The 27185-nt window shown below is 36.4% G+C and overlaps 1 protein-coding gene across 1 annotated transcript in view; it reads right to left on the bottom strand.

The window, feature by feature from the left end:
• Positions 1-27185, bottom strand: part of man1a1 (mannosidase, alpha, class 1A, member 1) — a 495681-nt gene that overhangs the window by 111235 nt on the left and 357261 nt on the right. The window contains exons 6-7 of the mRNA XM_051925338.1: positions 25829-25952; positions 21073-21166 (exon numbers count right to left, since the gene is read on the bottom strand). Of these exons, the coding sequence (XP_051781298.1) occupies positions 21073-21166; positions 25829-25952 (218 nt within the window). The remainder of the gene's footprint in view (positions 1-21072; positions 21167-25828; positions 25953-27185) is intronic.

Below are 27185 nucleotides of genomic sequence, written 5' to 3'. Positions count from 1 at the left end.
TCCCCAGTAACAACCATCAATGGTGAAATATAAAAGACGCATTCAATTAAAATAAGACAGATACAAGGGTTCCCTGGTGGTATTGATTTCATAGTACAGTAATGAGAAGCATTAGTGGATTTCAAATCCTGCTGCTAGTTGGATTGGATTGGGGGGGGGGGGTTTCAGTTTAGGGTATTTGAGTGAGAATCTTCTTAGGAAGCTGATCACACAATACTGACTTTTGCTGCTGGCAAAGAATCCCACTGAGTGCAAAATGAGGTTACATCATATTGGGTAGAGATAGCACCATCTACTTCAAAAAAGTGAATGATAGGAAGCACCCAACTTTACAATAAATATAAAGGTAGCTTTTATATTATTACATTTTTATTTATATAGTGCCTTTCCCATGCTCAAGGTGCTTCAAAGAGTCTCATAAAGAAACGACAGGTATATGTAACATTGGATACAGATGTGTTTCCTGAATAGAACATTAAAAGAGATAGATACAAGATATACAAAGGCATTAAATAGAATAATGAATAAACCAGAGTAAAATACTAAATTCAATAATTAAAGAAAGCCCAGCAAATAACATAATTTGTGATACAACACATATACAAATTATACTGAGCATCTGGACAGAGAGGAAGACTGAAAGAGGAGGCAGAATGTCAGGTTAAGTTAAAAGGCTTCCTGAATAGAGTTTTAATTTTATTTTAAAAAGAGAGATCAGTCAGCTGATTTGATTAATTTAGGGAGGTCATTCCAAAGTCTGGGTGCTATACAGCTAATATCCCTGTCACCCATAGAGTGCAGGTTTGTATGGGGTACAACAGGATTGCCAGAATCAGAGGACCTTAGTGGGTGAACAGGAGCATAGTGATGGAGAAGGTCACTGATTTTGTCTGGTGCTAGGCCATTTAAAGCTTTGTGGGTTAATAACAGTACAGTTGTGCTTGAAAGTTTGTGAGCCCTTTAGAATTCTCTATATTTCTGCATAAATATGACCTAAAACATCATCAGATTTTCACTCAAGTCCTAAAAGCAGATTAAGAGAAACCAGTTAAACAAATGAGACAAAAATATTATACTTGGTCATTTATTTATTAAGGAAAATGATTGCATATTACATATTTGTGAGTGGCAAAAATATGTGAACCTTTGCTTTCAGTATCTGGTGTGACCATTCCCCCCCCCCCCCCCCCCCTTTGCATTAATAACTGTAACTAAACGTTTCCGGTAACTGTTGATCAGTCCTGCACACCGGCTTGGAGGAATTTGAGCCCATTCCTCCGTGCAGAACAGCTTCAACTCTGGGATGTTGGTGGGTTTCCTCACATTAACTGCTCGCTTCAGGTCCTTCCACAACATTTCGATTGGATTAAGGTCAGGACTTTGACTTGGCCATTCCAAAACATTAACTTTATTCTTCTTTAACCATTCTTTGGTAGAACGACTTGTATGCTTAGGGTCGTTGTCTTGCTGCATGACCCACCTTCTCTTGAGATTCAGTTCATGGACAGATGTCCTGACATTTTCCTTTAGAATTCTCTGATATAATTCAGAATTCATTGTTCCATCAATGAAGGCAAGCCGTCCTGGTCCAGATGCAGCAAAACAGGCCCAAACCATCATACTACCACCACCATGTTTCACAGATGGGATAAGGTTCTTATGCTGGAATGCAGTGTTTTCCTTTCTCTAAACATAACACTTTTCATTTAAATGAAAAAGTTCTATTTTGGTCTCATCCATCCACAAACATTCTTCCAACAGCCTTCTGGTTTGTCCATGTGATCTTTAGCAAACTGCAGACGAGCAGCAATGTTTTTTTTTGGAGAGCAGTGGCTTTCTCCTTGCAACCCTGCCATGCACACCATTGTTGTTCAGTGTTCTCCTGATGGTGGACTCATGAACATGAACATTAGCTAATGTGAGAGAGGCCTTCAGTTGCTTAGAAGTTACCCTGGGGTCCTTTGTGACCTCGTCAACTATTACACGCCTTGCTCTTGGAGTGATCTTTGTTGGTCGACCACTCCTGGGGAGGGTAACAATGGTCTTGAATTTCCTCCATTTGTACACAATCTGTCTGACTGTGGATTGGTGGAGTCTAAACTCTTTAGAGATGGTTTTGTAACCTTTTCCAGCCTGATGAGCATCAACAACTCCTTTGTTCGTGCCATGATACACTTTCCACAAACATGTGTTGGGAAGAGCAGACTTTGATAGATCCCTGTTCTTTAAATAACACAGGGTGCCCACTCACACCTGATTGTCATCCTATTGATTGAAAACACCGGACTCGAATTTCACCTTCAAACTAACTGCTAATCCTAGAGGTTCACATACTTTTGCCACTCACAAATATGTAATATTCAATCATTTTCCTCAATAAATAAATGACCAAGTATAATATTTTTGTCTCATTTGTTTAACTGGTTTCTCTTTATCTACTTTTAGGACTTGAGTGAAAATCTGATGATGTTTTAGGTCATATTTATGCAGAAATATAGAAAATTCTAAAGGGTTCACAAACTTTCAAGCACAACTGTATTTTATATTCAGTTCTGTAAGACACACGGAGCCAGTGGAGCCAAAACAGGATGGGTGTTATGTGCTCGCTGTTGCTGGTCCGTTTTAGGACTCTTGCAGCAGAGGTTTGAATCAACTAGAGCTGTGATATACGTAACATTAAAAGTGTCATCTGCCAGTAGAGAGTTACAATAATCGATGAGAGATGTAATAAAAGCATGGACAAGTTTCTCAGCATTACAAAAGGAGAAGAATGAGCAAACACTGGATATTATGGAGATGAAAGTAGGAAAGTTTCTTAATGCGGTTTATGTGGGCAGAATAAGAAAGGGAGGAATCAAAAATGACATCAAGATTCCATGCATTAGAAGAAAGTTTGATGAGATCACTGTCAAGTGTGATTGTATTCTGTAGTCTGAGTCTTAAAACTGGCAACATTATGGGCTCATGATCCTATCTGTAAAAATGTCTTCATTATGACAGTAATTAGCATCTGGCCAAATGCAGCATTACTAATCTGTCAAGTGCTGAGAGATTTAAAAAAAAATCTACAGTATATAATAGATATTAATTGTATAGACTTCAGGTTATTAGAATAAAGAACTGACAAATTTTGTGAGGTTGGATCATTTGGTAGTGAAGTCTTTATCACCGACAAAACAATTATCACTAGTTAAGACAGATTGATTCTAGAATGATAAGCAAAAAATCAACTCAGACAGAAGTTTAGTTATAAAAAATGTTTTCTTCCTTTGGAGTCTCAGTAAGTATTCACTTTGAAGCTAAGTTTCATTATGTTGTATCCCTGTCTTTTTAGGAGGTTCAAAAAATGGAGGAAAAAAAAAAAAAAGTCAAATTGTCTTCTTGAAAATGCCCAGGGGACTCATTGCTACTGCTGTGAAATGGTTAAACTAATGAGCCTTTTAAGTCCTGCTAAACAGTGTAAATAGCATACAGTAAATTCCTTCAGATTGTTGATCAGATTTCAAGTCTATGGGTTTATTACATTTGCTTGATACAGTAATTTTAAGCATTTGGATTTTTTTTTTCACAATAATGAAAACATGTTGGAGTGCTTATGTCAACACATTTATTTGTAATTTGAAAAATAAATATACTCAGAATAAGGCATGAAAGACTATGGTATTTAATCTTAAATTAAAACTGGCTACAAACGGATTTCATGATGAGTCCGACAGTTGAATTAGAAGCTTGGAGATTAATCTCACTCAAGTGCAGTTCTCATTGTGGGCTCCATCAAAACTTAATTTTTTTGTGAACTGAATGCATAAGTCAAAGAATAAATATTAAAGTGATATAATATAGTGTGCAAGATCTAAATTTACTTTTAACACAGTAATTTATTATGCACTTCTGTAATGATGATTTGGGGCAGTCAGACTCAAATTACTGTGTCTATAAATGAGAATGCTTGCATTTGAATCTACATATAAAAATGTTTAGTTTCAGTACATGAAAATCAGCCATAAAATGACAAATAATTGGCTGGTGGAAAGCAACAGGAAAAAAATATTTTATTCTTATTCATAGCAAATGCATGCAATAGATGTGAAATTGTATAAAAGTCAAAATTTTGCTCCAGACTTATTCCTTTCTGGTATTATGATAAAATGGTAAAATCATGTAATGATTGCTTTCTGTCATTTCCAGAATAACCAAGAACCAACTACTCAAGAACTAAGTTATGAAATAAAAGAACCCAAAATGGCAACAATTTTGGTTTTATATAACATTTTCCCATGGTGAAGTATACTGATGAAAAATTGAAAGAAAACTACACTGTAGTCCAGTTTTTGTGCAGTTTTGCATTGTGAATATAAAATGATGACACCTGCTTAAAAATGCTCCCATTCATTCTGTGGCAAATACATTTCAGACAATTGGTACATTCTAAAATTATATAATGGTGTTCTCAAGAAATACTGCAATGAAGTGTAGAATAAGAGAAGAGAACATTTTTGTTTATTCCAAAAATTATATAACAAACTCTTAAATGAAATGATTACTGTTAAGTACAGACATTAACACAAAAGTTTATCCAGTCCTGATAATGAAAGGACAAACATGGGGGTAATATAAGGATCATTAGTATCAGAGCTTGTTTTTAAAAAAAAAAAAAAAAAAAAAAAAAGGTGAGAAAACTTGAAAAATCAGTATAATTTAAAACCTTTCATGATCCATTAAACAGTTAAGGGACATAAGACAACAATTTTACAGTGATTAAATCCCCAGAAATCCATTTACAAAAATAGCATGTGCTGCCTGACAGATAGGCCAGCTTTTGTTTTACACTTCCATTACATGTAATGGGTAATTTACAAAATTCCACAATAAACCAATAGTTGTACAGCCAGCGCATGTTGTCTACTGCCATCTGGAAACTCGGCAGTAAAACAATACAAATCACTTTTGCAAACTGACAGTACTCTAGAACTAAATTAGAAGGGAAAACAGCATGTAATAAACCAGCTTTTGCAGATCCTTGCAATGAATGTGAATTAGAAAGATGGGATTTACATGAAGTAAAAGAAAATACAGATAACCAGTGCTGTACAATGAAAGTTCTTGAACATAAATACAGTATAATGCTCAAATTCTAAAAAAAGTCATTTTAGATTACCATCTCTCATTGACCTTAATGGAAAACTTATGCAAGGATGCCTTTCTTCCTTAGTTACACTTAATTAATTCACTTAAATCTTAACACATCTTTAATCCCTAATCCAGAATTTTACCCAAATCTATGTGCATTTGCACTACAGCTTTCTTGGAAAAACAGACTGCAATTTTATTTTTTTAATCAAAATTATTTAATAACATCCTCCGCTTCAGTTCATAATACATTTTAGCATTCCATACCTTTTCAGGATACAGCCATATAATAGCTGGAAAAACACTGAAGGTCAGATTGATTATTTTTAATGTTTACCCTTTTATTAATATTCTCTAACTTTGACTCTCTTGTCAGAATTTGCTACCATAGCATAGCTGATAGGATAAGTTTACCTAGGAGGTGTGAGGTGTATTGCATGCTCTGTGTTGCCACTGCGTGCTTTATTAGGCCTGCTTAATGAAAACTATACATCAGAAAGTAAATTGGGGATAGAATTTCCTTCTAGACTCATTTCAGATTAAGTTCTACACGTTACACATCTTGGTATAACTGCTGATATTACTGCTTATAATTTTTTGTCTTTGGATAATGAAATTATCTTTAATCCATTTGTTTTTGCTGTTAAAAAAAATCAGTACCACAAATAAATGAATCACGATTGCATTTCATAATACTGTATATTCTTTTTCTCAACATTTGATTATTTTTATTGATTATTTTAAGGGTCAGTTTGCTCATTTTAACATTTCTAGTGCAAATCTCAACCAATCTCCTGATTAGCTTATGTTAGGCCAAAGTCGTGAATTTAAGTGATATTTCTGTAAAACAGATTTCCCTAATTTATAATAATAATAAAGCTGGAGATAATCCTGGCAGCAATGTGCAAATTCAAGTGCCATCCCTGGACAGGGCACCAGTCCAACACAGGGCACCCTCAAGTGTATTCGCACACCCAAACTCACTCACAATGCACCAATTTGGAATAGATAATCAACTTAAAAATGCCCTTCATGAACTTTACTTTTCTTTGTATATCTCTCTGAAGAAAAACTCACACAGCTATGGATAGCATGTGCAAATGCCGCATACTGGGAACAGCACATTATATTTGTGTGGTATCAGTACTAACCACTGCACATTAGCAGTCTTTTAGGTTGATTGTCCTCTGCAGAAGCGTTGTTGTGCCCTTGTTCCATCTCCGTTCTTTTACAGTTAAGTAGTTCAAAAAGAAAACTAAATTACAAGAATCCTTCTATAATTACACCTGTTGCATAATCCAACAATTTTTTGGTTTTACGTAGATATAGTCCATCTTTGAATATCAGACAAATAAGCAAGACATGAAAGAGGGGTATAATTTTTATGAGGTCTTTGCATAAAATTCAAAAGCACTTATTATCTTCTCCATGTCTCTCCATATGAATCAACTCGGTTTCCCAGTAGAGTGATTTACTTTAAATTAATTACACTTGTATTTCAAGGACATTTGCTGGTAAAGCTTTGTTTTATTGAGATATCTTTAATTGATCATGGCTCTCTATATACATTTTTGCATTTTCAAATACTCCCTTTTTAAAAATCACTGGCAAATTTGAAAAATTGTTTGTGTTCAAAAACAAAAACATTCCATTCTACCTCAATTGCTGATTAATTTTGAAATTTACCTTGAGAGAGGTTATTTCAGCTTGTATATTTAACTTTTTATGTGTCCTGTATGCTGCAGATTTTAACTCTACATCAAATACTTCTTTTTATGTGTATAAAATATGAACTATAATCCATAGACAATTTAAGAACAGGAGGTTCATCAATCTAATTTTTCACTTGGTTTGATGTGAAAGCTATGTCAGTCACCACTGACATATTTGGGCTTGATTTTTAACTACATGATATTGTAAATTGATACTCATATTTGTTATCACAAAACATAACACAATTTTTATATTCTGCTGTATTATTACTGTTATTTTTAAATGCAGATATATTTAATAAGCAAAAGTGTTATCTCTGTCTATTATGAAGAAAATAAACTGAATTTAAAGAGCACCAATTTTTAAAACAGATAACGAGGTCCCTGAATGCATCTGAGCTCTAAGTATATATTTTTTATCTTGACTTTTTTTTTTAAACTACTAAAAGCTCATCCACTCATTTTATACCTACTCATTTCAATACAGGGCTACAGAAACTAAATCTACAGCAAACCATTTCAGGAGCATCATAGTCAGGGGTAAATTAAACTGGCTATTTACCTTAGTTGCAAATCTTTGAAATAAAGGAGGAATCTCAAGTAGTTCATGAAAACCACATATGAGGAGAGGAAAAAAGTATACTGAGAAAGTGAAACTGTGTTTTATTCACTTGTGAACAGAAAATACCCTTTAATGGTAAAAATTGTAGAAATCACTTCACTGGTGGATCTTAAGTCTAAGACTATGTTGCATCAAAAGTTACAAAACTGATAAGCTGTGGGCAACAGAAAGACAAGTTTTTCTTCAGAATGAAAGGCACAAAATAAAGTGATGCAAAACTTAAAGATATTTGATAGAAGGCTCTAAAAATGGGCAGATGGATTATTCTTTAAAAAAATCATTTTTAGTCAGTCTTGCATAACATTACTGTATAAAAGTACTCAGAGTCTTATTTTTTTGTAGTATTACATATTTTTCAAAATGAATGCTATCAAATATTCAACCTAATCTTAGTATTAGATGAGTGAGTCAATGAATGAACAGATAGCACATAAATTTCATAGCATCTAATTTATAAGCTGCATATCCAGGTCAGTATCACAGGGAAGCAAAACACAATCCTGGAAGCACTGGGTAGAAGATAGGATCCAACCCTGAATGAAGCAATGGTTAAATTCACGGTCTAAGTCTCCTTGTACATGGCTATACCACCTTTAACAGACATAAATAAAACAGACCCTTCCTGTAAATACCTATGAGCTTATCAAAATACTGTAGACCACATATAGTACACAATTCATTCCATAACATCTCAGTGGGATTTAGGTCTTAACTTTCAGTAGAGAACACCACAATCTAAATTTCCTTTCCTGTAGCCATTCTGTTCTATATATGCTTAAGTGTTTTGGGTTACTGCACTGCTGCAGAACTCAAGGCAATTTCAGTTTTAGTTCACGTTACCCAATACTTTTCTAAAGAATCTTTTGGCATCCCTAAACTAGTACACTACCATCACCTTAGTTGACTGAGGGCATGAGGTTCTAAATGCAGAATGCAGTGTTACCTTTCTGGCTGACACAATGGGACCAGTGTGTGCAAAGAAATTCTATGTTTGATTCCTTTCATCATAGAACATTATTCAAGCACTACAAATGATCATGAAATGTATCCTGGCAAACCTGCACTTAACAATACTGATAATTATATAGTATATTGAAGCCAAAGCAAACTACATATTACTTTGTAACCATTTCTCAGCTAACAGACATAATCCACAATGTTTTTTTTTATCTTCAGGTTTTCAGTTATTGTTTATGATTGTAATATAATTGTGCCTCAAGAAGCAGTGAGCTTACTCCATTCTAATGGATAGAACCAAAAGTAACATTTTCAGTTGTGAGGATTTCACATTTTATTCCTTTCACACTAAACAAAGCAAAGCACCCTTAACATTTAATGCAAGGTTTTCTCTCCACTACATACTTTTCTAGATCCCAAAAAGATTTGTCTAGTTATTTGCCTAAAAAGGAGTAATACTGTGAATTAGGTAAATACATTTTCATGTTACTAATACACCATTCACATGCATGACTAGAAATAGTTGGAACATTTTGCACATACTGTGCATACAATCTTCTTTCATACAAGAATCATATTTGTTCAAATGGAGCATATACCATTTTAAAACCAAAGTCCAAAAAATTCAAATCACTAATCAAAGTTCTGAAAATATTTGTGAATTAATAATAATCAATGATTTTTTTTTAATCAGCAAAGACACTGGCAAAAAATTAACTGATGGATAATCTGAGCAAGAATAACCATAGTCAAAGTTAATACATCCTCACTCATTACTACTGAAACACATAATCCATGCAATGATCTCAAGTATTCATAAATTATATGCAATATCTAATCTGAAAGGTGGCACAACAGTAAACTCATAAATCCAGAAGACTGGGTTAAAATCATAGATTACCCATATTTAAAAAAATTATGCTTCACTAGTAACCCATAACTGAATTAAAAGAATTACCAACTAAATAGTCTAAATCTACTGAATGTATCACCATTTACTGAACAGAGCTGCTAAAAATTATTTCACAGAGAAAATGCAATAAATCCTGGAGCTGAACTCATCGTCATTAATGTGCTTCCAACTCTTTTTTGATAAAAAGTCTGATTTCAACAAAAGTAATCACTAATAATGAAAATGTGTTTTGCTAGGTGTTGCAAAATACGAATGAGGAAAACGGGATGCACACAAAGAGCCTTTAGGCAGTAGTTTGTATTGTTGGTTTTGTCAAAAGCAGAACAGACAACAGAAGGCAAAGAGCCAAATATAAGAATAACTAGAGCTTGTTGGTAAAATCACAACTAAATATGGGGCTTGTTTTTGTCTTTTCTTAACGCTAAACAATGATACTGGACTGTACAGTGACACGATATGATGTTTAGATTTCGCCACAATACGTCTTTGTTACATTAATATAAAAAGAACCTTGTAATTGTATTCTTATATGCACTTTTTAAAAACCAGACAACATTTTAGGAACAGTAATATATTTTCAACTACAAATAGGATTTATTCAATACAAGAGCCGAAACATTCACACTTACATTGAACAGTGAGGAAAGAACTAATTTATCTGAAATTAATTTATCAGCAGTGACAAACTTATTTTTTACTTTATCTTCCCACACAACACACCAACTTTCAAAACAAATACTGTATGTAACAGGCAAAGTGCAATTTTCTTCACAAAGTGCTCATACATTTATAATAAAATAGAAGGTAATTTTAATCTAAATGAAGACACCCTCTGATGTTGGTTCTAGTAGAGGGCATGACTGCATGAAGACTGGTCTTTTAATAATAATGGGATTTTTGTATGCAGAAAAAAATATTAAAGTTATCTATTTTGTTTAAAAAGTAAATGTTTAAAAGAGAGAAGCATTTTCATAGAACATACAAAGTAATGGCAAAGAAGCTTAAAGTCAAAAACAAAAGATGTGTTCACTGAAAATATACTATGTATGGAGAAAAGCATAAGGGGAAAAAACAAGTATAGTATAAAGAGAAAAAAAACACATTAACTCTGAGGGGCTACTTAAAAGGGTCTTGAACTTCATTATGTCTGGAAGGCTAACTCAGCTTCCTCTTTCTGAGTTTTCAGCTTATTTCTTTCCTCCCTCTCTGTTTAAGACCCAATGCTCTTCCTTCTGTCCACAAGTTTTTAGCCTAATCTCTAAACCCAAATCCACAAGCAATATTGTTTTAGACTTGAGGCAGCCTTAACCCCCTGAATCACTTCTGGGGTCTGGGTGACCCTACATACAGTATGCTACAGGGATGCTAGGCTATAACTCCCTGTAATAGCCTATGATATACATACAGCACAACATCCCATGGCCCACAAAACACCTTAAAGGTCTGAATATCTAAGGAGCCCTCAGGATTGCCTTATGTAAAAATGGAAACACGGTCCACTCACCTATGATCTGGAGGTTTATAAATGGGCACTTACCAACCTCCACCTTTAAAGGGAAACATGGTCTTACTTTCCCTTACCTGTGAACATGTGCTGGTATCTATCTGTAAGACGTTGTTCCAATTCTTTATAACTTCACTTTTCTGTTTGATAGCGGGTCAGACATCTCCAGAACCTGCTAGGTCATCTCCACTATAGCACTGTGTGGAAGCAGCACAATTTTCCATTTAGAATTCATGTTTCTCATATACTCTTGACCCTGGTTATGGTCCTTCAGGAACAACCAGTACATATTATAGGTGGGGTTTATTCTCCCTCAGAGGGCTTTGTTTGTTTAAAATTGAACAATTTACTTATTGCCACTGGATGTCTCCCAATTCTCTGAATGACTTTTAAGGGATTAGACCACATCAGCCTTCCTAGTTTTTATTGTCAAGTATTTATAAAACATGAACTTTAAAACTACAACAGAAAACAGCAAGCAAAGAAGAATATCATGAAAACCAATTAAACATTTTACATATTTTAACAAGCATATTCTAAGCTAACGAATGAGCTTATTTGAGTAGTTTTAAAAAGATGGGAAGAAAATAGCCTCTGAAGATCTTGCAGGATCTGATTCTGAACACATTTGGTGCGAATGTGAAAATAATGTTTAAAGTGGTTTACTTATCAGAAATAACCTCTGCTGTTAGATTCATAACTACAGCAGAAGAAAAACCCCTTTAATAAAAATACACATTAAACACAACTTTCAACTATTATTTTTTTAACAGAAAAACATAAATTATGTCTGCTATATTAGTATACTGTTGCAAAAGAGGAAATGATATTTCAAAAATATTCATTATATTAAATTTCTGATTACCTGGGAGCATATGCTGCTCCCCATCAACCAGAAGATGTTCCAACCTCCTGCAAATACTTTGTGACTTCACTTGCCTTTCCATGGAGGTTCAGATATCCCTAGCACTCACTAGCATCTGTCCTATAGCATCCTGAGGAAACATGCAACATATTATATTATAAATGGCACAAAACACTGCAAGTAAATAAATCAATATCTGGATGAGTGCCCTTAGTGTATTGACTATGTGTTGAAATGAAAAATACTGCAATAGCAAAAAGGTATTGGTTAAACCAAATTAGATAAGACTGTTTTATCCTTGGATCTTGCGTGACACACTGCCTGAAAGGACTACTACATTACTGATAACTTTATGGTTCTCCAATTCCTGGAATATATCTACCATCAGTTCATTCTGGTTTGTCTGTTTCCTCCCATAAAGGAGTGACTTATAGTAAAATACAGGATTTATATTATTAAAAGGACACATGCACAGATTTCCATCAAGGACTAGGAGTCTTGTCTGGTTTGTTGCTTTTCTGCTGAACAGGAGGGATTTCTCCCTTGGCTTGTGAATAAGTTCTAGGCTATAGCTTCTATGATCCATGTGAGATCAAATGATACAGAAAAAGTTAAAAGTTGGCTGCCATTTGTGCAATACAAAGTTAAAGAGCTACAGCTGGGCCTATAGGAATGTCATATACAGTGATCCCTCGCTATATCGCGCTTCACCTTTCGCGGCTTCATTCTATCGCGGATTTTATATGTAAGCATATTTAAATATATATCGCGGATTTTTTGCTGGTTCGCGGATTTCTGAGGACAATGGGTCTTTTAATTTCTGGTACATGCTTCCTCAGTTGGTTTGCCCAGTTGATTTCATACAAGGGACGCTATTGGCAGATGGCTGAGAAGCTACCCAACTTACTTTTCTTTCTCTCTCTCTTGCGCTGACTATCTGTGATCCTGACGTAGGGGGTGTGAGCAGGGGGGCTGTTCGCACACCTAGACGATACGGACGCTCGTCTAAAAATGCTGAAAGATTATCTTCACGTTGCTACCTTCTGTGTGCAGCTTTTAAGTATGCTGCACGGTGCTTCGCATACTTAAAAGCTCAAAGGGCACGTATTGATTTTTGACTTTGTTTCTCTCTCTCTCTCTCTCTCTGCTCCTGACGGAGGGGGTGTGAGCTGCCGCCTTCAACAGCTTTGTACCGGCGGTGCTTCGCATACTTAAGCCAAACAGCCCTATTGATTTGTTTGCTTTCCTCTCTGTTTCCTTTGAAGAGGAAGATATGTTTGCATTCTTTTAATTGTGAGACAGAACTGTCATCTCTGTCTTGTCATGGAGCACAGTTTAAACTTTTGAAAAAGAGACAAATGTTTGTTTGCAGTGTTTGAATAACGTTCCTGTCTCTCTACAACCTCCTGTGTTTCTGCGCAAATCTGTGACCCAAGCATGACAATATAAAAATAACCATATAAACATATGGTTTCTACTTCGTGGATTTTCTTATTTCGCGGGTGGCTCTGGAACGCAACCCCCGCGATGGAGGAGGGATTACTGTACATCCAAGGCAATTCAATTGCTGCTTACCATGCTTTGCTACATTGCCACACAGCAAATTAGCAAAAGTCCAGAGATGACTTGCAGATTTATTTCAGGACCCTGGGTTATGAGTTATGGGGAATGACTGAATAAGATGAATCTTCACAACTTAAGCAAAAGAGATTATGAGGAAACACAACAAAGTGTTTAACTTTACTTGGTTACTCGGGAAACTTTCCACCTGTCATTTTCCTCTGAGTTCTTTAACAGGAACACAGAAGCACAAACTGAAGCTGGTTAAGGGCAACTGGGTAAAGCACTGAATTATTTCTTTACAAATAAACTACAGATCTGGAAAAAACAACTACTGTAACCTGCTTTCTTTTTCTTCTGTTATATTCTAGAATAAAAGTATACTTATAAGTTTTTGTGAAAGTGTTTATTTGATATTTGGACTTCAGCATTCACACATTATACAGTTCATGTCTACATTTTGTCAATTATTACTAAAACATGAAAAACGTTTCTGTTTTAACGATGTCTTTACATAAATTGTTGTAAACACGGAACACACATGAAATGTATGTATTCCAAATGACGATATATTTTTTACCCTATACAATTCCAGGCAGTTCACTCCAACATAAACACTGAGCACTAACACCCTTCTTTGTGAACTGAGCTGTGGTGATGGGTGGGGGGATGGGATAGTAGGCTGCTTGTGTTGATTGACACATTTACAACACAAAAGATGCTGACGGAGAGGTGTGAAGGGATTCAAGGTGAGACGGGATTATGAGTTTTTTCGTAGGCTTTGGTAATTCTAGTGTTAAAGTACAGTACAGTGCAACCACGGTTCACAAACGTCTCTGTACACGTACAAATCGGGTTACGACCAAAAAGTTCGCCATACTTTTGCATCTGTTCACGACCACACACTCGGTATACAAACAAGCCAGTTTCCCTTACGGTTTGTGCTCACCGATAATTTCCGCACATGTTTAGCCTCTCCCTGTGCAGGAGAGATAGAGCGAGAGAGAGAGAGAGAGAGAGAGAGAGAGACACACACACACACACACACACACACGAGAGAGAGAGAGAGACACACACACACACACACGCGAGATAAAGGGCTGGCATAAGGCCGAGAAGGCAGTTAAAGAATGCATCGGGCTTGTTTTTAAAGAGACTGATTCGAGCATTGTTTTAACCTCATTGTATTTAATGAAGACTTGTTTTTATTTGATTTTAACCTCCACTTCACTTCTGTTTACAGCGATCGGTTTGTAGCATGCATTGTTGCAATGTTACTTTCTTGGTGTTTTATTAAATTATGGATTTTTCAAATGTTCATTTTTTTCCCTGTGCTTAAAACTCATTAAAAAAAGTGCTTTTAGCGAGCGGTTCACAGCGCTATAGTGCAAACTCTTGCAATGTTAGTTTCTCTATTGTTCAAGGTTTTCTCAGTGTTATTCAATGTTTTTACATTTAGTTTACTATTACGCTATGCATTCTATGGTATTATTAACTATATTTGTGCTTAAAAATCTTAAAAAAAATATATTTACATACACTTTGTACGTTCTGGAATGGATTAATTGTATTTACATACAATCCTATGGGGGAAATTACCCTCGGGTCACGACCAAATCGGGTTACGACCAGAGTTTTGGAACGAATTATGGTTGTGAACCGAGGTTCCACTGTATATGCTGTAAGAGCAAGCCCGAACAGTATCAGACAAACACCAGCATGGTTATAAAACACACAGGTTTATTTACAAATTACCCCAACACAGTCCCGCACAGCACACAGTGCTCCCACACCAATCACCCCAAATTACGGGCCTTTAAATGTCTGTGGACCGCCTTTCTTCTCTCCGTCGCTGGAGCTTCGTCCTACTCCAGCACCCGACTCTTGCTCCCCAACTGTAGGATGTGCTCCAGGTGCTCGTTGATGTCCTTCCGGCGGCACTTCCTGGTGTGGCAGAAGTGCCGCATGAGCATCCGGAAGCACTCTGGGTGTCACTGGAAGGTCCTTCCTCCACCGTCCCATGTGTGGCGGAAGTGCAGATCTCCTGGGCTCCACGATGCTCGGGGTGCCCCCTGGCAGTGGCCACGGGACCCAATGGGTTTGAGTCTCCTCGCTCTGTCCCTGTGGTCCCCTCACTATCCAGGGTGGTTGCACCCTCGTGGCCCGGGGGATGTACAGACCGCTTCCCGGTCCTTCCAGGCGTTCCGGCTGGGTCTGGCCCCCAGCCTCCTGCCACAATGCCTTTATTTTTTGTGTTGACACAAAGTGCATTGGAAATACTTGACAACAATGGTTTAATCTGTTCTGCAGAAGCACGTAATTTGGCCAGTCTCACATTACCTCTGTAGTTTAAGGCCTTAAGGATAGTGGGCTGTGGTAATGAGTAATCAAGACTTCACATTTATTTTATTCGGATGGTAAGAGTATCCTCTTTTCCGGAAAGTGCTGAGATTTTCCTGTCTTGCATTTAGACTTGGGTACATGGTACACAGTTTGGAAAACTATGGGTATGACTTTTAGAGAACTTGGGAAGAGCAGAATTGCAGAAATTAGATTTTGTCAGGATTATAAATAATAATAATAATTCATTACATTTATATAGCGCTTTTCTCAGTACTCAAAGCGCTATCCACACAGGGAGGAACCGGGAAGCGAACCCACAATCTTCCACAGTCTCCTTACTGCAAAGCAGCAGCACTACCACTGCGCCACCTGTGAGGACAAATCCCTCCAAAACACATGTATCTATCAAACAAACACATCAAGTTTTGTGCAAGAGGCAGCTTATCTACTCATTATGTGCAGGTAAAAGCATATTGGCAAGGTGTGTGAAACAAAGTATAGGAATTAGGTGAAGGACTTTGTTTTTGATGAAAAAATAACTGTCTGCTACCCAACACCAAGAAAATCAACAATCAATTTTGTCATTATTCAGGGAGTTAATGTCTGGTTGATGCACTGGTACAGACACTTGAGAGACTCATATTAGTGACTGGCTGGACTTGTCAAATAACGCAGATGAACTCTCTAAGAAATTGCAGAAAGGAGTCTTTATTCTTACAGTAGAAGACTGTATTCCTTTATCATGGGTACTGTCATCCTTTACATGATCTAAAATTCAGTGATAGTCAGTGTGATTTTATACATGACAGCAAGCTGGGTCACGAACATTACTTCAAGAGGGAAAGTCTACCAAATGAACAAGCTGATTAAGAAGGCAGGCTCAGTTATGGGATACACTTTCGACCCACTAGGGGGAAGTAGCAGAAAATAAGATGAAGACAAAACTGTTGGCCATTATGAGTAATGCTGCACATCTTCTCTATAGCACACTAGCATTAAGTACTTGCAAGCAATGAATTACTTAGCAGAACTGTGTCAAGTTTTGGGGTTGCTTCTTACCCACAGTAGCACACCTTTATAATGCCTCACTGTGACTGCTCTTCAATAATTATCACAATTATCCAAGTCATAAGTTTGTTTTTTTTTACCTTTTAGTAATTCATATCTTTTCGAGGAGGCTTGTTGTGTGTTACAAATTTCTTTATACCTTGAGCTTCTGTCGAAGCTACCTTTACCCTTGGGGCAAATAAAGTATGTGTGTTTGTTCTTTCCGTTTATCTGTCTTGCCTGCGAAAGATGACAAAATCCAAAAGAAAGTCAAAGGGCATAGCTGAAAACATTGCTTTTGCAGGCCATGCCAGCAACCATAAAACAATGGGTTTAATTTAATATTTTCACATTGACTTTACTTTTATTTATTTGGCCATGAGCCAAACTTATGCTCAGTCCAGCAGGAATTGGTCTCATTTTAAAAATAGTTTAAATCTAAATAGCAAAAAATGATTTTTTCAAGGTGTGGTACTTAAAGTTATCGTACACCAGATCTTGTCAAAAGGCCCTAACCACTGTAAATAATGGTGCTATCACTTATTTTAAATGCATATGGCTTTAACCATCTCTTATTGCTTATCACTTCTAATGCTTCTCAACTCATTAAAATTGTGAGAGCATGTAGCAACTTAACTTTTTTATTATTAGCTAAGTGTTGTTGTAGTAGATTTAATCTTTTCCCTCCATTTTGCAACATTCCAGCTTAGTTCCCATTTAATGTGGGAAAGGGTCTATTATGGATGTGGAACCAGCAGAAGTGGTATTAGGTTTGAATCGAAAGAACATCACATTTGTAGGGACTTGACATGATAAACAATACATCTTCTAAACACTTGGGGGGGGAGGGGAAACAATATGCAAAAGGTTAATGACATGTTTGTGACCCAAATTTTCTGTCTGATGTTTCTGAACAAGGATATGAAAATTAAATCGAATTATCTTCAGGATATCCAGATTTCAGAATGATTCATCTACCTGTTATTTATTAATATATACAAGTATATCTGGCTGACACCCTTTTCTAAGACTTAGAGGATTAGAATACAGAACAACTGTTAACAATTTTTACAGTTAGAGCAAAGGCAAAGTATCTTGCTCAAGCTGGTAGTGATCCTGATGTGGGTGCTGAAGCGGACAACTTGGAGTTTAAAGACCATGCTTAAACCACTATTACAAGTAAAGCCAAACTAGCCTCAAAATTTAAATAAAGACAAAAGAAAAAGTATTTTAAATTACTATGTTCTTAAGGTGTTGGTTTGGCTTTTCATATTTCAACACATCTGCAAGATGTTTATCTAAAATATTATTAAAAGGCAGACATCATAACTGGATGCTATTAACACTTTTCCATTCACTATTTGTTCCTGTCTTTGTTTTGAAGTGCTTGATGCCTAACTGATTTAGAACCTCTATCATAAACAGCAGACACAACATCGAAAAAAAAAAAAAAAAACCTACACGATTCAGGACACTTCATATAATATACTGTACTGGTCTACTTCAACCAACCTCTGACACTGCCTATTCCAGAAGTTCCCAGCGATTTACTTTATGCAGGCACATCATATATTCCAACATTTTAAATCTCATACTAACTACATTGATATTTAGGGATGCACCGATACCGAAACGGGTATCTGGTATCGGCCTCGATACCACATTTTCTAAAGTACTCGTACTCGTTAAAAGTCCCCCGATACCGGGGACCGATACTACGGTCTGAGAAATGTCTATGTTTGAGCGGCGTGTAAGGGGTTAATCACAGGAGGGGTTAATCACAGGCGCCGAGTGCCCGCCCCCAGGCCCTGGCTGCAGCTCAGAGCGGGGAGAAGGCGAGGCATGTCAGCCGTGTGGAACTATTTCAAAGTGAATGAAGACGACAAAACAAAGGCGGACTGCAAATTGTGCTCAGCGAAATTGTCCAGAGGAGGCTCAAAAGGTAGCGCATTTAACACAAGTAATTTAATCAAGCACCTAAAATCCCAACCCGACAACGAGTACAAAGAGTTTACCCACGCTTCTAAACCAACACAACCCACGCTGCAGCAAACTCTTGCAAGACGAGAGAAAATGTCCAGAGACAATCCACGTGCTGTGAAAATAACACAGGCAATTATCGAGTACATTGCATTGAGTGACCAGCCACTCTCGGAGGTAGAAAATGTGGGATTCCTGCGTCTCCCCCATGTTCTGGAGCCCAGATATGATGTCCCAAGCCGCCGCTACATGACTGACACGGAGCTGCCTAAACTACACGACTCCGTGAAAAAACATATCCACAGCCTACTGCAAGCCTCCTCTGCGTTTAGTTTCACCACGGATATTTGGACAAGAAGTGTTAGCCCCGTGTCGCTAATTAGCCTAACCTCTCAGTGGATAGACGAGAGTTTCTTGTTTTTTTTGTTAAATTATATGACTAAAGCTGTTACCTGTAAATTTAAATCATGTTTTTATTAAGTACTCGGTATCGGCGAGTACTGAAATGCAAGTACTCGTACTCGTTTTCCAAAAAAGTGGTATCGGTGCATCCCTATTGATATTTCCTACATTTCTCATTCTGGCACACATGGGACAAAATTACACATAATTTAAGAAAAATCATCATGAAATGCGTAGACATATGAAAATGATTAGCCACTTTTCTTTCAGTTTTATCAGATATTTTACAAGAATTAACCCTACACACCTGCTTTGGCAAGCAATTTCACTTTTTTACTGTTCATTGCCAGTCCACTATTGGTATCTGACTAAGTTGATTCAGAAGCAGTGCAAGCACCACATTATGGCTCTTTTGTTGCATATAATGTAGATAAAATAGACAGCAATTGTTATTTTTTAATATGTTTTAGACATCAACTATAAATCATTTACCTACAGATTTTGCAAAAAGTTTAAAATAAAATGTAATTATTGTAAAAAATAAACATAATTAACTGATTTCTCCTTTCATCTTAGAGTGAATAATGCTTAGTGATCAAAAATCCGCACATCTTCATATAGTATTTTCAGAAGTGAACTATGTAACCTATGCACTATACATAAGCATGCTGTAATTTTAATTAATATTTGTGAACGTAGAAATACAGCACTCTAGTCTTTATTAGCGACTAGCTGTCCCCTGTGGCTCCACCTGCGTAGTAGTGAAATAGGACAAACTTTAAAAATCAATAAACAAACAGGTATCGTTAGCTAAGCAAAGGCAAGGTATGCTCCAAAACGTGGCGACAGGTAGACTGACTTGACCGGAGGATAGCGTGTGAGTGAGAATGGCCCTTCCTGGCTCCCAACTCCTGAGGTCCCTTCTCTCCCTCCCCTCAGCCCGCAGCCTCTGTCTCAGATTAGCACAAATAAATCGCTCCTGCAAGCGAAATATGATACTTAGTGCGATGAGAATGTTCAAACAAATTATAGAAAAAAACCTGATCTAAATCTGTTAAGTAGTTCTCTCATGAAAAGCAGACTGACATACAGACAGATAGACGTTGGACTTTATATAGAGATATACTTTCTTGTGTAATTCAGTTTCTTCAGGGAAATAAGGAAAAAATGTGCAGCTTGTTTTTTGCAATAATTTTAATTAAATATAATGAAACAGATGAAGAGTTTAGCATTTGATTCATTTCTTGCATTAGCAATAATCAATCTAGCACTTTAATGTCTGTTGTAAGTGTTGAGTAAATGATAAAAAGAAGAAAAGTTTGGCAGATTTGTTCTGAAAGCTTCAAATTTTGGTGTAACTTGACAAAGAAAAGAGTAAAACTCTCTTGAATTAAAAATATTTTCTGTGTATATCCATGTATGTATTTATTAGTACAGAAATTATACAACATTTATATTATGGCAAACAAAAAACTCTATTAAATTCTCTATCCTATTAACTAATTCCTATCACACTTTTCTATTGATGAAGTAGTATACACCTTGTTGTTCTGTTATTAGAAAAGAAGACACCTAAAGACAGCATTTTGCATTTGTGTTTAACAGTGTAATAATACATTAACCACCTTTTTGTTTAACAGACATTTAAGCTCTAATTCAGTATCTTTTGTTATAAAAGTATATAATCATCACATTTTATTCTAAAAATTCTGTATCTGTTTTTAAGAATTTAAAGCCCTATAATGTTTACTAAACAGCACATTCAAAAATTCAACAAAACAACAGATTTTCTGATAAAGATATTATCTTTAAATGTGTAGTGCATACATTATAACACCTATAGTGTTCATGTATAAAAATCTTAATTTTGGAGAAAAATGTGTGAAAAATGAGGAATTGATTTTTTTTTTTACTTAAATGATTTTGGATGCAAGTGTTAACAAGGTCATAATGATAGGCAGGCAGGCAGAGAGACAGACAGACCTTTATTTGTTCCTAGGGGAAAAGTATGTGGATTAATAATAAGTATTTACTTACGCTGTCCCCATTGTCCACTGTTTGGATTTAAATAGTTTGGATAAAGGCCCTGTGGTTTATCCAGTCGGTTCAAAACCTTTCGGATATTCATGACCTATAAAAAAAGGAATGGCCAGAGACAATCAATAAACAAGTGTTTGGCATTCAAAGTCAACCAAATCATTAAAAAAAAAACAAAGTCAAAAGTAATTTGGAAAATACAATATTAAAATACTTTAAAACATAATAACATTATAACTGAATGTGAAATAAATTTATCATCAAGAACATGTCTCATTATATTGGGAGAATTTAATGTAAAACAAAGTACACCACTATTTACAAGGGCATCTTCCTTGAATGTTCATAATAAACACAATATTGTTAGCTTCCAAGAATAAATTAGCATTTTTAAAGTACATTGATTTGACTTAAAATTTGTGTTATATGAAGCTACATCTATAAATTAAAAAAACGACATCTCCCTCATCACTTTCAATGTTTTTGTGTACCCAATTGCTGAGAAACTGGGAGATTTAACAGATGCCAAAAAAGTGTTTGTCCTTTCATATTTAAAAAAAAAATTTTAAAGCAAGTATACTTTAATGCCAGAGAGACAGATGTTCCACGCACCCACCTGGATGGGCTGCCTGAAATTGGGACCCGAGTCCTGCTGTGCAGTGGGCGATGCCTCAGCATCACGCCAGTTCTGATCCCCGACAGGCCTGACCCCACTGGCTCTCTGACGGTTTTGACTCCTGAGGGCTTTCCCCCATCCCTTTCATAATGCAAGCAGCCTTCCTATGGGAGGCTGCTGCAAAGCTACTCCCACAGAGAGCAGAAAGGAGTCATATGTGTCGTCTCAGAGCTGCATTTGTTTTTTTATAGTGGCTGGACTTCCCAATCCTGCCACCAAACCCTATGATTTCCCTGTAAGTTGGAGGGCCGGATGCAGTTTAACATCATACTCAGGACTGAGTCAATGGAGGCTCTGATCGGGGCTCTTGAGGGACTGGGTGAGGAGTCCGAGTGTCTGGGCTTGCGAGTGTCCTGGATAAAAACCATGATCCAGGCCTTTAATGACCTCTTAGGCACAGCCAACAGCAGTGTGTCGACCTTGTTGAGAGGTTTATTTACCTAGGCAGTGACATTCATGTCTCTGGTGACCCTTCCTGTGAAGTCAGTAGACGGATTGGGAGAGTATGAAGGATCATGAGGTTGCTGGAAAGGGGTGTGTGGTGCTCCTGATATTTATGCAAAAATGACGAAGGTCTTTAGAGTCCTGGTACTTCCTGTTTTGTTATATGGTTGTGAGACATGGACGCTATCCAGTGACCCGAGATGAAGACTGGACTCCTTTGGTACTGTGTATTTTCGGAGAATCCTTGGGTACCGCTGGTTTGACTTTGTGTCGAATGAGCGGTTGCTCACGGTATCCTGAATGAGGCACATTACCTGTATTGTGTGAGTGTCAGTTACGGCACTACGGCTGTGTGGAGCGATTCCCCGAAGGAGATCTGGCTCGCAAGATCCTCATTGTTTAGGACCCATGTGTCAGGACCAGGCCAAGGGGACGCCCATGTAACACCTGCCTGTGGCAGATAGATCGTCATTTCCGGAGGGTGGGACTATACCGCTGTACCAGAGCATGCTCTCCACCTGACCTGACCTGACAGATTCCCTTTTCATTTCATTCCTTTTCTTCATAAGGACAACTTTTCACACCCAGGGTATGACAGCTACATTCAAGAATGGATCAGTTACTACTTTACTTTGATAGTGATGAGAAAATGTAGGCTATACTTTTTTCTCAACATTGAGACAAACAAGCACTTATTTTATATCACTGATACTCTATGTCCAAGAACAAAGCTTACAAAATTTTGACTCACTGCTTAACATCACTAGTACAAACTAGAGTGCATATACGATAGAACACATAAAATACACAATAAACCTCAACAGATCAAAGATGAGACAAAGTGGACAGACAGAAAGGTGAACATGTGTGGACTGTCACTATGGTGAAAGTTTGGAAAACATAATATCTGGGGCGCATGCAGAAAATGTAAAATAACGCTATTAAGTACAAAGACCCTTGCTGCAGAGAGGGAAACTTGCTGCTTAGTCAAACAAGGTTTTCACTTATGTAACTACTAGGGAAGTTTTCTATCAACAGTAACATCAATCGTGTTGTTTACACATTTTTCCACTTGCTGAAATTAAACTAGAACCGAAGAAAGACAGAAGGAGCAAATAGATAACTTCTACAGTATCAGAGTAAGTTTGTTTATTGATCTTGTTTGCTACAGTAGCACATTGCTCAATGCTGATGCCAAGCAACTTCTATCTAGTCAAAGGGGGTTCATAAAAACTACAGACACTAATTTTTTTCCATTTTATTTTCACATCAAAGGTATTCACATATCTGACCCATTATAATTAAAAGTTAGCTAACCAGTGAAAGACATGTTTTGCTTCTGGATTAGTAAGTGTAAGAAGCTGTTCTATCACAAGTGTAAACACTTATTTTTGCTCTAAATTGGCGATTGCTGGTGGTGACAAAAACTGGGTGGACAAGCAATTATTCTTTTTATCCCTTGCATGAGAAGGTGAAGATCTTAGCAAGGAAAGAAAAAAGCATGACATGCATACTGATGTGAAAAATAAACAATTTAAAACACAACACCTACTGGCTTTGGAATGGCGCTTTTAGTATGAAGCACGAACATATACTTCTAACCTCCTATTAAAAAATAAATGATCAATAAGTTAATTTACATCAATTTAGAAAATAATTGTTAAAACACATTTATATAGTTATGCCAAGGGATAAACCAATTTTTAAAATAAGAAGCAACCGAGCGTATCACTAGACCAAAAAATATTTTCTGCTTTAACAGGTCATGGTAACAAAACTTCCTCTGTCATGACCAGGGGAATCTATTTGCAGACATAATTTAGGCCTTGAAGAGTCTTTAGAATGGTTTTGTTTAAATAGCTAAGCACATAGCTTAGGATAGCAGAGGAAATTAAAGACAAGACAGGAACCCTGTTGCACTTTTGATATAATCATGGGAATCTGCAAAAAAGTATTGAGTCATACTCTCTCAACATAGGCTTGATTCACATTACTGAATCAATGTTCTTTTCCAAGATAGATAGATAGATAGATAGATAGATAGATAGATAGATAGATAGATAGATAGATAGATAGATAGATAGATAGATAGATAGATAGATAGATAGATAGATAGATAGATAGATAGATAGATAGATAGAGTCATATACAAGCGCATGGGGAGCGGTTTAAGGACCCGACGGGCGCCACAACAAGTCGTGCCAGGGGACAATGGCGGGGTACTAACCTCTCTTTTTGTCCTTCTCCAGAAAAAATTAAGCACCACCGCCATAACTATTCCCCCCAGAAGACTGCTGATTCCACCCACTTCCGGGTTCCTTTCTTACCTTTGGTCCCCTCCTGATGACGTCATTTACCCATCGATCACCATGGCTTCCCCATCATCTTGTCACTTCTTGTCCATCGTTATAAATTGTCCGGTTCGCCATTTTTTGAATGTCTGTTGTACTGAGTCTGAAAACGCTAACGAAAACCCTTTTTCTTTATAGTATACAGGGCCTAAAAACCCCAAACCTTCACGCTGTGTCTGTTATTTCTTTACGATAGATAGATAGATAGATAGATAGATAGATAGATAGATAGATAGATAGATAGATAGATAGATAGATAGATAGATAGATAGATAGATAGATAGATAGATAGATAGATAGATAGATAGATAGATAGATAGATAGATAGATAGAGTAGTTTTTCTTCTATTTTGATTCCACAATTGGATAATTCCAGTGTGCTGTTTTATCATAGTGTTTCTGAGATATGGAAGGTCATAGGGATAATAACAGAAATCCTAACTGAAAAGAGGAAAAATATGGAAACCATAGAACAGAACTTAGTATGAGGTGACAAAACTAACACATTTATTGTGCTCAAAGAAACTGTATAATTTAAAGATTTTAGAACATCCTGTCAAAAAGATACATTAAGAATGTTTAGTAGCAGAAGTACTGACATATATAAAGTTCTCTTTCTCCGATGTAGAACCCTCATCCTCATCTGAGTTCACTTTTGTTATAGCACGTCTTTATTTGAAAACAGCAGTGTCAGATTGGGGCAAGTGTGAACACGACAGAAAATAAAACTAAATAAAAAAAAAAAAAAAGCTTTCCTTTACAAGTACCATACATTTACGCCGTCTGTTACAGACTCAAATCAAATGTATGTTTTTATTCTATAATAGTAACAATAAGAGCAGCTCACTACTCAAAACGCTTATTTTGCGACGCAGCAAGGCTCGAACCCACGACCTGTTGATTACGTGCTTCCTGGGATAGCAGGCTGCTTGCTGCTTGGGCTTATCAACACATTTACAACACAAAAGACGCTGAATGGAGAGGTACTAACATATTTAAGGTGGGCCGGGTTTATGAGTTTTTTCGTAGGATTTGGTAATTCTAGTGTTAAAGGTGTTAAGGACAACTGATTAGTCAGTAAAGAGATTTCAAGTAAAAAAAAATACATTTCAAGGATCATCTTAGTAAGTAAGGCTTGTTTTGTGTTGGAAAATAAAAATGTGCTAATATTAAATGACAGCATTTAATAATAAAATAACATGTATTCATTCATTTAAATAAAGCTCAAGAGTCATGTGACTTAGTTTGTATAAGCAGATTAAGTAACTTATTTATTTCAACTCACCTTCTCTGCAAAGACAGGTTTCCCAGAAAGTTCACTCAGATGCATAAATTCTAGATGTAGGGTTCCAAATTCAGCTAGAATACTACTCCCTCCAGATGCCCAGGGCCAATTTCTGCCAATTCCACTAAAAAAGGAAGAACAAAGAACAGACTTAAATTCTTCTACAGCACCTTAAAAGTATTCTTCTGCTGTTTCTGTTCTGACTGAACCAGATTCTGAGATCCCTGAGTTACTACTGCTTTACTATATGTTCGAACTGCAGGCACTCATTGTAGTAAGATAAAGCTGGTTTCCATTCTCATTAATGACATAAAATAACTGCCATTTATCTGATAACATCTTTAAAATTACTATTTTAAACCACTTTTCAATGTGAGCAATGCACATTTAGTCACCTCATTTAACACAAGATTTTGCCCAAAGTCTTGAGACAGCAGCTGATTTGATGCACATTCATAAAACAATGAAGACTAATTAAAAAATACACATTTTCAGGTTACCTCTATTACATTTTTGCTGCAATTATAAACGGGGCAAAAGAGAGAAACTTAGTTTAGTGTAGTCCTGAATGGCATTCCTTCACTGACTGCTCTCATATATAACACTGAACTGGCCTCCCTCATGTTGAAGTATCAGGACCAGCACAACTGATTTACCATCTGCACTTTTAGTGCTTCATTTTAAAATTTACCTCTGTATTGACTGTAACATACAAATGTGGTAGTTTGCTGTGAATAATGCCATATGCTAAATTAATAATCAGTATGTTGGTGAAAATTTTAAAGACCATTACAATGCCACATTAAATATGGTCAGTTATTTAATTTGTGAAAAGGCTGACAGTGTCTAAACTTAATAAAATGGATGGATGGGCAATCACACTACTTCTTTTGACCTCCAGATCAAAAAGAGGCATAGCTATCAAAAACAATACTAACAATTTTGTCTGGATTACTTATTTCCATTACATATAGTGTGATGTGTGCCTAGCTAAATTTCTCTTTGATTTTGTCATTCTGTGTGCACCAAGAATCCAGCCTTTGTGAAGGGATGTGTTTTTAAGTGTCATATTTGTTTGATACTTCACATAGATGTTTTAACCAACAGGACACAATTTATAAGCACATAATGCTTTACAAACACTCCATGTGAAAAAGTTAAAATATAAATAATAATAGTTGAAATAAATGGCATGTAACATTCAGATTCTATACCTACTGTACATTACAGGTGAACAGAGATACATTTGGTTCCATCTGTTGCTCAATTACCACCTGCTCCAGCCTATAATACTCAAGTGCCATCCAGTCTAAGTATCAAGTCGGCCTTGGTCCTGCACACCTAATCTGTTGTTCAA

This window comes from Erpetoichthys calabaricus, chromosome 3 (assembly GCF_900747795.2).
Source record: "Erpetoichthys calabaricus chromosome 3, fErpCal1.3, whole genome shotgun sequence".
Taxonomy (NCBI): domain Eukaryota; kingdom Metazoa; phylum Chordata; class Cladistia; order Polypteriformes; family Polypteridae; genus Erpetoichthys; species Erpetoichthys calabaricus.
The sequence above is the reverse complement of the archived record's forward strand: the minus strand, read 5'-3'. Positions and strand labels throughout refer to the sequence as shown.